The sequence below is a fragment of the Anneissia japonica genome, unplaced genomic scaffold, assembly GCF_011630105.1.
Source record: "Anneissia japonica isolate Jap-2015-1 unplaced genomic scaffold, ASM1163010v1 scaffold288058_len748972_cov163, whole genome shotgun sequence".
Taxonomy (NCBI): domain Eukaryota; kingdom Metazoa; phylum Echinodermata; class Crinoidea; order Comatulida; family Comatulidae; genus Anneissia; species Anneissia japonica.
Genome location: NW_022701645.1, coordinates 476,792 through 490,957, shown reverse-complemented (window position 1 = coordinate 490,957; position 14,166 = coordinate 476,792). Strand labels below are relative to the sequence as shown.

The window sequence follows — 14,166 nt, the reverse complement described above, 5'->3', positions numbered from 1 at the left end:
TATCTGATAGTTTGAATACTAAATGTTAGTGATGCCCACCGTATTTTGAAAGTAATAAAAATGAAAAGATAAGGATGAGTGGTGGACGTGTGTTTTTTAGTGAATTGCTGACGATGATTAAGTGCTACGAGTGTGATGTTTTGCATGGGACCGTTTTCAACGGGGGGGGGGAGCACTTGGGAGGCGCAGGCGAGCTACTGCGCGGGAGGACCCCCTAGATACGCCACGACAAGATAAGGAACATCGTTTTAATGAGTCACATGCCTAGCGCTATTTAATCAATTAAGACTCGAAATTCAGTGACCACATGTCCTCAATTAATCATTATTAATTATTATATATTTATTTAAAGCTGCCGTGGTAGGAATATAGGCCCCACTACTGATTTTGTATAACTTAATTCTAGCTGCAAGGTCAACGCAGAAAACAAGTGTTTCGACACTGAATGATTTTTAGGAAATTATATTTAAAAAAGCCAATCCACTACCTCGCAAAAAAAAAAAAAAAAAAAAAAAAAAAAAAAAAAAAAAAAAAACCACACAATTTGTAAAAATAAAAAGAAATTCAAAATAATGATTTATGTAGGATTGGTAAATTTTGTGCAGGCCTACATGTATAATGCATTAAACGAATGAAAGTGTTAAACTGCTTTTCTTCGTTTATTTTTGGTGGTTTTTGATATATATTTTTTCTCATAAGAAAGTTCTGTTGATAGCAGTGACTCTGCACAAATGTTTTTTGTGTAGATTAGTAGAAGTTTTTTTTTTTGTTTTTTGTTTTTGGTTTTGTGTTTCATAATTGCACACTGCATTTTATCCAATCTAAACGATTTTTGAGATTGCAATTGAGGTTAAGTATATAAGAATTGTTAATAATGTAAATAATATAATATTTTATTGTATTAATCTGTTATTGACGTTATTAAGGTCAATAAGAAGTCTGCTGAGTGTTACGATATACACAGTCTACGATATACAGTACCATACATATCCATTTGTTAATTTATGAATTTATAACATTCTTAGCATAGTGAAAACGATATTGGCTAATAATTAGCAGTAACAGTAGCTTTGATAAACATATAATATATAAGTTGAACCATTTTGTTTTTTTACCAATACAGCTAAGTGAACTTTATTGAAATTAATTTGCTTTCTTACCGTACTTTACCCCTTCCCACCCCCTTATTTGTAGGCCACTAGTAGTGATGTAACAATATCTACAAGCAGTCATTTTGAATTATATGGCTGCCAAAGAAGACGTCAAAACTTGTCATAGATTTTTTAAATCTACATTAAAATCATTTTGTGTGTGCAGAGTCTAGCACTGATTTAGCAATACTGCAAGTTTATAACTTGCTATATTTACAGAATAAAATAGGGATAATGAATATCGTCATGACAATGGCTGCATCACGTGACATAAGAGAGCCGCCATCATTATACCTGGCCATCATTAACAGTTATACTGTACGTCATTATAAAACGCTGTATTGTTTATTACGGATTGAGGTACGTGTTATTATAACACATTTAGAACAATGATGAGTTAACATTAGATTAAAAAAAGATTGTAATTTAAGCGTGGTTCCATGTCGTCAATGACATGTTTCTGTATAATAATAGGCCTAGCTTAGCTAGGCTAGGGCCTAGCTAGGGTCTAGGCCTAGGCCTAGTCTAGTTTTAGTACTCTCTAGGCCCCTAGGAGGCCTAGGCCTAGTAGTAGTAGTTGTGTGAGTGGAAAGCTAGGCTAGGCCTAGTTAGTGTAGTAGCTAGGCCTACCCACAGCACAGGCCCGGTCTAGGCCTGGCCTAGCCCTAGCCATTTGTCCTATACACACCAGTCAACCTTGAGAAATTTCAAAGAAAGAGTAAGATCCGGTGACACATAATGAGTGCCGAAGGCATGATGAAGTGGCTCACTCAGCAGGGCCAGGGGGCTGCTAAAACTAAAGGTTCCCGGTCGAAGGGCTTCCGGCCAAAGGCCCCTGGACGCTTTAACTTAAATGGCATATCTCGATATTAGTGAGTTTATAATGATCTCAAGATACATTGGTTATTGAAAGATAGTTTAAGATAACGAAAGGCATCTTCCCTTTTTATGAAAATTCATTACAAATTGAAAAAGAAACAAAATTTACTCAAATTTTAGGATAAGTGTAAGTTTTGCCGGTGTTTGCGACACCGTAAGATTTTATTGAAATGCGTAAGACTTACGGCGAATGCGTGCGGGTTGACAGGTTAATAAAGTTTTGCATCTGTATTCTCATCATTGTCATCATCGTCATCATTATTGATTTTGTTATTATTATTATTATTATTATTAAATTATTATAGCAGACCTAGGGCCTAGGCCTAGACCTACCAAGTCACGCCTCGGTGCCTCTTCTCACACTCACCCACTCAACAATTATCTTCTTCACTGAACTTGTACTACTGTATGCCTAATAATATATTATTTAACAGATAGTTAATAATTTTGATAAATTTATTTTTCTTCTTTCAGATATATAACAGCAAAAATTGGAACATAATTGGTGAAGCAATGTAATCCTAGGCTTTAGCTTGCCAATTTTAAATTTATTGTTGTTAAAGACTATCATATTGGGATATTGGGTGTTGATTCACCCATTAAGGGACTGGATATGAGGGGCAGCCATGTCACGCCAGTCACCAATGTTATCTCGTCGCCAGGGCCAGACGCCAAATATGGTAGCCCAACGAAAGCTTCCTCCAGGACCAGGACCATTAAATCGTGAAGGCAAAAAGTTCAGCTACAGGATAAAAAGCTCAAGTAGCAAATCAAATATTACCTCTAATGGCCCAGTAAAAGCTGTCCATACTGACTATGAAAATAGTAACTACTTAAAGAGTCGGGCCTCAAGCCCTGTTGGAAGCTATCCTCTATCATACTCCAAGGCATTAACCGCAGCAGATTCCAGAAGAGATTTATCTGCATCTTCACTTAGAAATGGCAGCAACATTTCAAGCTCCTTGTATGACAAATCAATATTTGGAAATGTAAAGAATACTTTGGAAAAATCAAGGGTTTCTTTGCTTTCTCCCACGGAGAGGACGTCTAGTTCAACGCCTATAGGAGGAAAAAGCAATAGTACTTACAATGGAATACAAGATAGAAATTCACATTCCAAGGTACTACCTGAATCGAGTGGGACGAATACATTGCTGACTCGGAAGTCAAGTTTTAGGAATTCTGGGTATCAATCGACATACAGTTTTTCAAGAGAACGCTCTCAAAGCCTAAGTACCATGTATGGTGAGGGCTCACGTTCTTCTTCACGTGTCAGGAGAGGAAGTGAATCTGATAATTCGTTCTCCAATCGCTCTTCTAGTCTTCCAACCAACCATGCTTTTGTTGGATCAGTAAGTCATATTTTGTATGTCTATTTTCAAATTTCTGTCAAAACTTTTTGAAAATGAAAATGAATACTGTGTTTTAAATCAAATAAATAAACCTTAAACTTGATGAATTTTTCTTGTTGTGTAGGGGTTTGGTCAGGTAAACAAGGATTTACGAGGGCGTATTGGTCTTACCAACATTGGCAACACTGTAAGTTCAAGAATACATACATAGATTTTGCACTCCAATTTGAAACCTCTTTTTGTGGTCTGAAAATTTGGGGAGGTCTTGGGTTTGGTCTTAAATAGAGGGTTAGATTTTTGTTAAAATATTACCGTAAGGATTGCTATTTGGTTTTTTGAAAAAGTTTTCTCAAATTAGAGGGGTCTCGGAATTAGACGGTTCTCATATTGAGGGTGCACATACTACAGTATTTTTTTATACAGAATTCTTGTTTCCATTTTTTGAGTACAAATAATAAAATCATTAAAAATGTTACTCCTTTGGTGAAACCTTTCCAAGTTTTTGTAGAATTAGTTTCATTTACGCTGTATAATTTTTAAAATGTTTTACTTCCATTTTATTTTGTATTGGAAGTTCTAATACAAATATTTTTAAAGATATATTTGGTAATGTCATCTTTGATTAAAATTTCTAAATTTCAATTTATGAAAACAACATTGAATTGCTTGCTTTACAATAGTTTAAAATACAGTAAATTTTCAACTTTTAATTATTATAAAAACAATTAAATTTTCCTTTATTTACAAAGTTTATTACAGAGATCTTAAAATTGGCTGCCAGGCATTTTTAGTGTTGTAAAAATTTAAACATTAAATATATTTTTCACATTATTTTCCTCTTCATATGCATTAATAGTTGGTCATGTTATTGTTTAACTGACAACACATTCTTAATATTATTATTACTGATCGTATTTTTCTTTACAATAAATCTAGTGTTTTATGAATTCTGTTCTCCAATGCCTTGGGAACTGCAACCTTCTTCAAGATTACATTATCAAGGAAAACTACATTCTTGATATTAATGACAGTAGTAGTAGAACAAAGGGCAAGCTTATAAAAGGTAAAATATTGTTTTTTTCTGCTAAAGCTTAGTGCTAGCGTTTGATGCAGTGTTGTAGTTGAGACTCGCAACATTTAGGTTGTGTCTGCAAACTTCTTGTGTATTTTGCTTTTGTCCTTGTCCAAGACACTACAGTTTGTCGCCTTTCCCAGGAGTATAAGTGGGTATCCCGGTAGGATTCACCAATGTGCTAAATTAATGAGCGTGTTTTACATAGTGTTTGATCCAATTATACCAGGGTACTGTAATAATGTAAAGTGCATATAAGTCTTGTTGATATGGTGTTCTATATTAATATTAATATTGTATTTAATTTATAAATACCAGTACTTTAAATTATATTTTACTATATTTTTGCAACTGATTGAAGTATGTACATGCTTTAAACAAATTTTTAAATTCAATAATTTATCAGAAATTCTTCATAACTACAGATCCATTTTATTTGTACAAATCTGGTGTTGTTGGCAAGATTTAGAAAAAAAATATTTTTTAGTAAATGTTTATTGCTTCTTTAATTTTTATAGCATTTGCATATGTCATGAAAAACCTATGGGCACCAGAGACCAGTACTAGAACATCATTTTCTCCAAAGAAATTCAAAGAGTGCTTAGATTCTTATTTTGACCAGTACAGAGGAGCACGGTAAGCAATGGTAGAAGTTTTTAACTGAGAGATTATTCTTATCTTTAAAACCAGTAGCGCTTTCAGATACAATGTACTTAAAATGCCACCGAAAACAGACCTTTCTGCTAAGCCCCGCCCCTTTGATAATAGGGAGCTTTCAATTTGTGCAACGACGCGACGCTAGAACGGAATCACTCATGCGTGACCGTCCTACATGGCGTCCTACGTTCTTTGCATGCGTAGATTTGGCTAAATAGCGTTCCAGAATCTACTCGACGAGATAACCTTAAAGTTCTCGCATGTGCAGATGACTTTTAGTGACGTCATTACGTTCTACGTCCTGCTTTCGTCATGCAACACGTGTTTGTTGGACACGCGCATATTCCTGGCACTCTTCTGATTGCCTAGATTTTAAGTTTGATTGACACTTTGGAAAGGCCCATAACAGACAGTGTTGCATCATCAAGTGCTTATACATATATTCATATATATAGATTTTAGATAAATATAGATTATATATAGATATATATTCATATATATAGATTTGTTAGCCATATTATTTTTGTGAGTGTACAATGCGTCCCATATGACTTATGAAAAACTGCAACATTTTTAAACCTTCAATTGTTTATTTTTTCTATTTTCACACTTATTCTTTATTAATTTTCTTTGTATTTCAGTCAGCATGACTCACAAGAGTTTTTACGTTATTTATTGGAAGCTTTACATGACGACACAAACTCAGTGAAGAGACGCCCAAAATACATAAAAATAGAGGACAACCTTAGGTAAGCTTGTCCGTCTTCTAAAGCAGTGTTCCCAAACTATAGGTCGTGACCACCAGAGAGTCACCAAAATATTTTGACACAAAATTCACAGAAGTCATAAAAAAGAATTTTTCTGTCTATTTCGTGAATACTTACCTGGATAAACCGACTAATTGCTATTGTTCCCAAACGGAATACCCCTTCGAAATAAATGGAACAGTCTTGGATTTTTCAGCCTTGGATTTTTTTTTGGATTCACAGAAATCATAAAAAAGAATCAGTCTGTTTATTAAAAAAAACTGTCGTAAATTCAGGGCTGGTATAATACTCTGACATGAAACGTGTTGCATAAACACATTATAGGCTAGTACTTCCCAACTTGTGCATAATGCACTAGGGGTCAGTGGGTACTAGCTCAATTTCAAATTTCCCAACCGGGTTGCCAGTCTTAAAGTTGGCAGAATTCTGTTCTAAAATACAGCTCTTTGTAATGTTCACTTAAAACTATTTTCATATCCCAACTTGCTAAACTCCAACAAATACTTGCTCTGATATCTGCCTGATTTCATGACCTCAGAGCCTTGGTTGTTAGATTGCTGATCGAAACAGTCATTCTCATTATCATCACCACTATTATTTTTATTATACTATTATTGTTGCTGTTTTTATTGTTAATAACATACAGTATCCTAATTTTTTTGCACACTTAAAAAAAATATTCTATTGTACTTTTATTTAGTGAGGAAGAGAAAGCCAAGAAAGCCTGGAATATTTACCTTGGCAGGGAGTCATCTTTCATTTCAAACTTATTTGTTGGTCAGCTTAAGAGTATTTTAGAGTGCAGTGAATGCCAAAATTGTTCCGTCACCTTCGACCCATTTTGGGACTTGTCCCTCCCAATCCCAAGGGTAAGTTACACATTGAGGCCTCATTGACTAATAGAATTGTATACCTCACATTTTAAGATTTTGTACTGTCACTATATAAATTAAATTGAAGAAAAAAGGCATTTAGTAAAGACCAAAACATCAAACCTATTTAAAAAAAAAACTTGATTTCTAGTTAATCATATTTATTTACTTGATTTTCTTTTTAGAATAAACGTGATGCTACATTAATTGATTGCTTGAAGGAGTTCACAAAACAGGAAGTCTTGGAGGGCGAAGAAAGACCGGTATGATTGTTAATTAAACTATAGTACATTTATCGTATATAGATAATAATTATTATTTTATGTCAAATTGTGACATCATAATTTTATCGCCAATATTATATTTTTATCCTAAACTGTACACTACTGATTGCATATTAGATTCTGTAGACCGAAAGGTCCACTGATTAATCTCTGATAAGAAAGTATAATACATACTTTAAGTATATAAATCCATGCCATTGTGGTGGGAAACGTAAGTAGATTTATCATTTGTCTTATATAGCTTTTAATCTTTTTAAATCTATGCAAACAACGTAAATTTTAAATATGTATTTATTTTATTTTTTTTTTCTTCACAGATGTGTAGCAAATGTAAAATGAAAAGGAAATGCCTCAAGTCTTTCTCCATTCAGCGATTTCCAAAGATACTTGTAATACGTATCCTTCCGGTATATATGTACCGTACTATAAAAATCATAACTTATAAATATAGAATGTTTTTTTTTTTTTGTTTTTTTTTCCCGTAAAGTAATGCTTGGATGGATGGATATATTAAAATACATGAGCTGTCTAGATGAAACCAAGGACTATAGAACTGCAAGAGGTTTGAATGCCATTATTTTGTATGCAGGCGGTGGAACGTTAAAAAAGTACTGCCACGAAGGGGGCGTGTCATTCAAAAGAACGTAAAGTCATTTGTTCGAAACTCTAACATACGTTCTATTGACATGCAGGATGTGTTCAATACAAACGCCTTTTACGTTCTTTTGAAGGACGTACTCCTTCGTGGCATAACTTTTTGAGATAGGATTACATTCCAACGAAACCCTGACAGTCGGACCTCTGGCAGTTCTATACTCTTTGATGAACCACAAGGCAACCAACGCTGAACTGAACAAAAAATAAAGGATATCCATGGTTAAGCACTCATTGGCCACCAGAACTCAGTCCATAAATGTGGCACAATGGTATACTGTACCATTAGATACTGAACTACTAATACAAAACGTGCAATTCCTAGTTGTGCAGCTAATTTAGCATGACCCAGTTTTATTCCAAATAATTCATGTAATGTACTGCACATACTGTACATATGTATCGTAGAGCTGGCGTCGAAAACATGTTCAGCACCAAACAGCATATGTTGCAAAGACAAACCAAACCAGTCACTTGTCGCAAATCCTGTTTCTGAGATAATGGCCAAAACATGCTGGAATGTGGAAATTTTGGAAATCTATTTTATTGCTCTAGACTAATCTTTATATATCTATACATCATGATGTGCAGTTATTTTCTCCATTTTTAATGTTAAAATAAATTTTTTTTAACAATTTGATGATGGTTTCTGCCAAAGAAATGCCCAAAATCGTCAAAATGTCAATCTAGAACTTACAGTCCAAGTGTAAAGGCTTCCTTTTCCTTTAAAGTATTTCCTTTTCCTATAGCCTTAATAGCCCTTTTAATAGACTTTATATTTTTAAGTAAATGATTACATGCTTAGAAATATTTTTTGTTTCTGTGGGGAGAGGTAATGTGTTGGGGGGAGGTGGGGGTGAAAGTACATGCTCATTTCACCACCCTTTTGATCTGCCATTTATACAGTACTCAGTATGTTTTACTCATCATAATTTTTGTATTTCTTTGACCACCTATCAGATTTAAAGCGTTTTTCTGGATATTCAAAGCTGTCCAATTTTGTAGATTTTCCTGTTAGTAATTTAGACTTGGGTCCTTTTGCAAGCAAATCCTGTAAGTAGAATATATTATTATGTCTGTGTTATTCTTGTATCTGATCATTGCTCATATTTTTTTTTTTTCTAAATGATATATAACATTTGTACATGAAGAATTTTTGTTTGATGTCTACCATCTCGAAATTGAGAAAAATGCAGTTATGAATTATGACTGACTGATTATTATTTGTTTTTAGTTTTAACTTATCATTTATTCCCGCTTGTTTGGTGATCATTTTTTCAGGCAACACACCACACAGGTACGATCTTATTGCTACGTCAAACCATTCTGGTTTCACTTACGGTGGCCACTACATCGCTCATGCTAAGCACACTATCCAAAAGAAATGGTATTGCTATGACGACACAAGGTACGTTAACCAGTTTTTAGGTTTAGATGGCAGGGGCTATATAGAGTACCACAGTCGTGTCGTCACGGCGCTAGGTGGCGCTCTCTGTTGTCAACAGATGGTGGTTACCGTTCATTATGCCTGAAAGACTTCATAGGATTTCTGGATTAGGCATTTTGAAATCTAATATTTTACATTAAAATGTACGAAAAACACGAAAGCTCGCATTATGTTAGTTATCGAACACACATTTAATCATCAATTAAAATTTACAAAGAAAAAGTAAGATACAACATCTTAATAATTATGTTAGAAATTGGGATCAATGGTTTGTCAGTGGAGAAAATGGTGCCCGGTTGAACGCTTTTTGCAACGATAACAACGGAGTAGTATCACGCGGTATCACGACGTAACACTGTAGTACTCTATTGGACATTACGGTGTAAGGAGAAAATGCATTGTCTCAAAAATATAATTTATATTTTTTATATATTATCATCCACTAGCTTCACATCACATTAATATAAAGGTATGGCTTGGTGGTGGTTAGTTTCCTGGGCTATAGAGTCCATTTTGTTTTTTCACAACAAATAAAAACTTTACTCTTTAAATGAAGCCCATAAAGCAAAACATAGAGGGCTGGTACAAAACGATCAATCTTACTGGATGCATCACCCTCATGAACTTTGATTTACAACAAATCTCGCATCTTATTTTACTATTTTACTCCTCTTCCAGGAAATGTGCCTTAGGTAGAGTATTGAATTTTAAGAACTCTCAGTACTCTTACAAGTATTTGAAGTAGACATCTACAAGTATATAGCTTCTGGAGACTTCTCCCCCCCCCCCCAGAAAGTTGCTTCTTGGGCCCAGATGCTGTGCTTCTCCATTCCTCATGACTGTTCTTATGGGCCCTGCCATCATGCTAACTATTATACATCCCCAGCTACATCTCTACATTCACCTTGGTCTTAACGTAATCCCTTTCAAATCTCATCATACTGTAAATTGTGTATTGTGTTTGGAGGGCAAGCATTGTAACTACCTAGTTATGGCTACACTCATTAGTTTATTCAAACATTAAACTGTTTTTAAAACTTTTTTCAAATATTTTTTGCTATTTTCTCAGGGTGGATGAAGTGTCCGACACAAGCATCAAGTCATCCCAAGCATATGTTCTATTCTACCAGCAGACTGGTACACCTGCAAGATTATGACCTTATGTGCCTTGATGATATGCTCTTCATTGTTCAAAGCAGGTGCTTCCCTTCTACTCTAAATTGCCCTTCATTTAACCCTAGATACAGCCTAATTGCTCAAAAGCATATAATCAAATGAGTATTCCGTTTTTTTTTAAGTAGTATAATGAGATCATATATCAGTTTTTGCTTTTGCAAGGTACATTACTATTTAATGTAATTTTATTTAGTGTGTCTAAAATGCATGAGCACATGCAAAAAAAAGTGGTTGTTTAAAGTGAAATTTTCTTTAAGATTGAGTTTTCAGTGAATTATTGCAAATACTGTACTTTTCTTTATACATTTATTTTGATATATCATATTTTTGAGCATTTTTACAAGCTATTTATTTTTGTACAGTAACATGATGCTATCTAAAATTACAGTGTCGTGATTTTGTTCAGTGTTTTTGTGCAGTCTGCATTCCATGTGTTTAAATGTGTACTGTACATAGTAAATTACTTGGGTTTGAAATGGCTGATATATTTTTTAACAAGATATATGTTTTAATACTGATTATAATTTACTGGATAATTTCTGTGTGATGAAACATTTATTAATGTATAATAACTTTTTTTTAAATATTTTAAAACATCTTATACAGAACATTAATGTTACATAATGTTTTTATTGAAGCTTCAGATTATGATTCTGCAACAATCTTCCTGTAATCCACTTTTTTTTGTGTTTGTATCAGAACTGCATTTTGAACTGAACAGTTTGTTGTCAATAGAGGGCGTAATACAGTATCTAGATTCTAGTAAACCAACTAAAAATGGACATGTTGATACAGTAGTCTGGTTTATGAAATAAAGGTGGTGATGACCCCTTTTTTTTTTCTTGACAAAGCTGACCATGCCTCTCTTCGTTGTATATCTAGTCCTTGGCCCGGTCAAGGTGCACAAGGATGATATTCAGTGGTTTATTAACATGTTTGGATTTCTGCATGGATTTCTGGTTGGCTTGTGAAAGTCAGAAAAATGCGTTTTTCAAGCAAAAATATGTCTGTGCAATTTACCAGTTGAGTCACCTGTACACACTTTCCTAAACCACTCGGACACTATCCTAATTACCTTACAATCTGCATTATCCGCGATAAATCAACCTTAATTGTTTTTCCAGAAGTTTTGTCCACAGTCCAGCGCGCGTAATTCAGTAGCATTACAGCCCAGGCCAGATTACAGCTCTCCTTTGCCTCCTCACATGCACGACGAAATGGAAGGTGGATTGGACAGTCAATCCATCAGCATAACATCACCATTGGGGCCATAAAGGTGGCTAGTATCATAGCCACGCATTCAATTTGTAAATTTACCATTATTTGGAGAAATAATGTTGAATAAACTAGCCTAGGTACAGATTTTAAAGCAGAGTTTATAAGTTGTTGAGCTCAAATATTGTTCCACATGCCTCGCTGTGCATACGTGGGCCGGTCATAGCAGCAGTAGAAAGTAAACATAGAATGAGTTCCAGAGTAGTTTTGTTACACGGTATTTAATGTAAGCTAAGACTTGCTGAAACTGTTGACCACCCGCTAGTGCTCGGCGCTATTAATCTGTGAAATAAACGGAATACAGTTGGTGTTTTTCGCTTGAATGAGCCCTTAAAAGAATGAATAAAAAGGGAATGGAAACATTTTTTTTTTTAAAGGTGGCTCTTGTTAACTTTCAGCAACTATAATTTACAGAATGCTGGTTGCACATTTCTGGTTACTGTAGCATCTGTGAGCTTTTGAATTGGTTGTGTAACAACAAAGAACTAGGATATAATGACATTGCATAGAGTCATCTAAGCATACAAAGAATGTAGGACCATCATGGACGATTGAAGTTTCTGGTTTTTGGCTCTCATGATCAAGGATCTCTAGTAGGCCTATCAATAGACAATGTTTGATTGTTGCCTTCATTTGTCTATTCAAGTAAATTTATGTTTACAAAAATATTTGTTGATTCAATGTAAATTGAAAAATAGAGAATTGAGAACGACTATTGAGATCAATGGCAACTTTATTTTCACTTTTACATTAATTTTGGTATATTATATTTTTGATTGTTTTTATTTTTCTACAGATGTATGATCTCATCACTAATTATAATACCATGATGTATATTCGAGTAAACTTATGTTTAAATAAATATTTACTGATAATATTTGTTGATTACATGTAAATTGACAAATAGAGGATTGAAAAGTAAACTGTTCAGATTAAATGGCTACTTTATTTCACTTTGTAAGTTGAATTAAAAGAGCCAATAACTAGCTTTTTATAATTTTAATCTTCTGTCATAGTGCAATAGTCGAATTAAAAAAAAATAATATAGAAAGTGACAATCAATACAATATTGATTGACATCTTGTTCAAGTTCCTGCCTTTTGATTGGATGAAAGTTTCAAAGTGGGCATGTACTTCAGGGGTAATTTTACTTCAGGAGTAGTTAATTATAATAGATTATAAATACAGGTGTGAGCATTCTAAGTGTTGTTGATGTAGATACAGGTGATACTTTTTTTCTGGATGATATATATTGCATGATATGTCAAGAGTGATTCTCTATGCAAATAAACTGCCTTCGAATTTAACTAATGCAAGTTGGTCTTATTTATGTATCATTTGAAGAATTTTTTATACTGTATTGTTTTTCATACTCTTTGTTTAGGCTATGTTCGTATAGCCCCCCCCCCTGAATTAACAATTCTCTGCAATAATCCCTATATTTCTACAAACTTAAATGACAGCTGTCAAATGTTACCAACCCTCACCGGGAAAAGTGGACCTTTCCGCTAATCCCATGCCCTCGGATCTGGTTCTGGACAGCGCCGCCAACGAGGAAAGTTGATTATTAGAAAATTAGAAACAGGCAATGAGACGCCAATTGACTTTGGCCAATAATGCATGGAACCCAGCTTAATTTCCAATTATTATTGCACAATTGACCTTCAGTAGTTCATGTATCGCGTGTGAAATAATCCACAAGCTGTGTACACAATGGTTATTACCGTTTCCAAGTTCGTTGTTGTCTTTTAACAAGAATTTGTCATTTATTATTTAATAAATAATGTGATTACTACTACAAAATTTGACAAGTTGTGTGTTTTTTTGTTAAAGACATTTTTCCTAATTAAATAAGGTTTAGGATAAGTCTGATTGGAAATATAACTATCTAATCACATTTTGTTATTAAAGTCAACTTTCTACAATTCAAAACACGACGTAGATTCGTATTGGTTTTTTTTGTGATAATTACATTCACTGTTTTTCGATTTAACATAGAATAGTTAAAATATATCCCAGAATTACTGGGTTTCCCTACAACCTAACTGAAATGCAACGTAATATTCATTGCCACCGCCGGTATAATAGTGACATTCTCCGTTTTCGTACTTGAAAGCCTTGCATTGTAGCGCCCTCATACATTGCGAAGCGCATCTCACGCAGCTTCCTGGCGAGTTAGTCGCTACTGAACGATGTTGACATACACTACTTGGGTGAAAAAACTTGTAATAAGTAGAAGATCCAAACTCTATTGAGGCAAATGACATAAAATATAATTAATACATCACAGAGATACATTTTTTTTTTCACATTTCATAAATATTACATACAGAAATATTTTTGATGACTTCCCCAAATTATCATTTTTGCGCTTGACTTTTTGGGCCTTCCATTATAGGCCTATTTGAAATTGGCGCAATAAAATGTTGTGTATATAATCATCACCATCGCCGTTGATTCTATGGTTCAATAGTCACAATACAGTTATTTAAATGCTGTTGTCTCTAGTCTTTTAATATTTACAAATGTATTGTTCCACGCGTCGGCCATTATTGTAACAGTGGCTGTCTCTTATACACA

The 14,166-nt window shown here is 34.1% G+C and overlaps 1 protein-coding gene across 1 annotated transcript; it reads left to right on the top strand.

The window, feature by feature from the left end:
- The first annotated feature begins 1,414 nt into the window (after positions 1-1,414).
- LOC117103691 (ubiquitin carboxyl-terminal hydrolase 2-like) lies at positions 1,415-10,836 on the top strand. Its single transcript, XM_033244294.1, has 12 exons — positions 1,415-1,511; positions 2,505-3,382; positions 3,507-3,569; positions 4,319-4,445; positions 4,973-5,090; positions 5,753-5,860; positions 6,579-6,747; positions 6,936-7,013; positions 7,352-7,430; positions 8,649-8,741; positions 8,970-9,096; positions 10,205-10,836. Exons 2-12 carry the CDS (start codon positions 2,657-2,659, stop codon positions 10,290-10,292), a joined length of 1,776 nt encoding a protein of 591 aa, XP_033100185.1. The 5' UTR covers positions 1,415-1,511; positions 2,505-2,656; the 3' UTR covers positions 10,293-10,836.
- The last annotated feature ends 3,330 nt before the right edge of the window (positions 10,837-14,166 follow it).

Coding starts and splice junctions, on each gene's coding strand:
- LOC117103691 (XM_033244294.1), top strand. CDS start 2,657: ATGTCACGCCAGTCACCAATGTTATCTCGTCGCCAGGGCCAGACGCCA. Junction 5,091..5,752: donor GACCAGTACAGAGGAGCACG/GTAAGCAATGGT, acceptor TTTGTATTTCAG/TCAGCATGACTCACAAGAGT. Junction 6,748..6,935: donor TGTCCCTCCCAATCCCAAGG/GTAAGTTACACA, acceptor TTTTCTTTTTAG/AATAAACGTGATGCTACATT.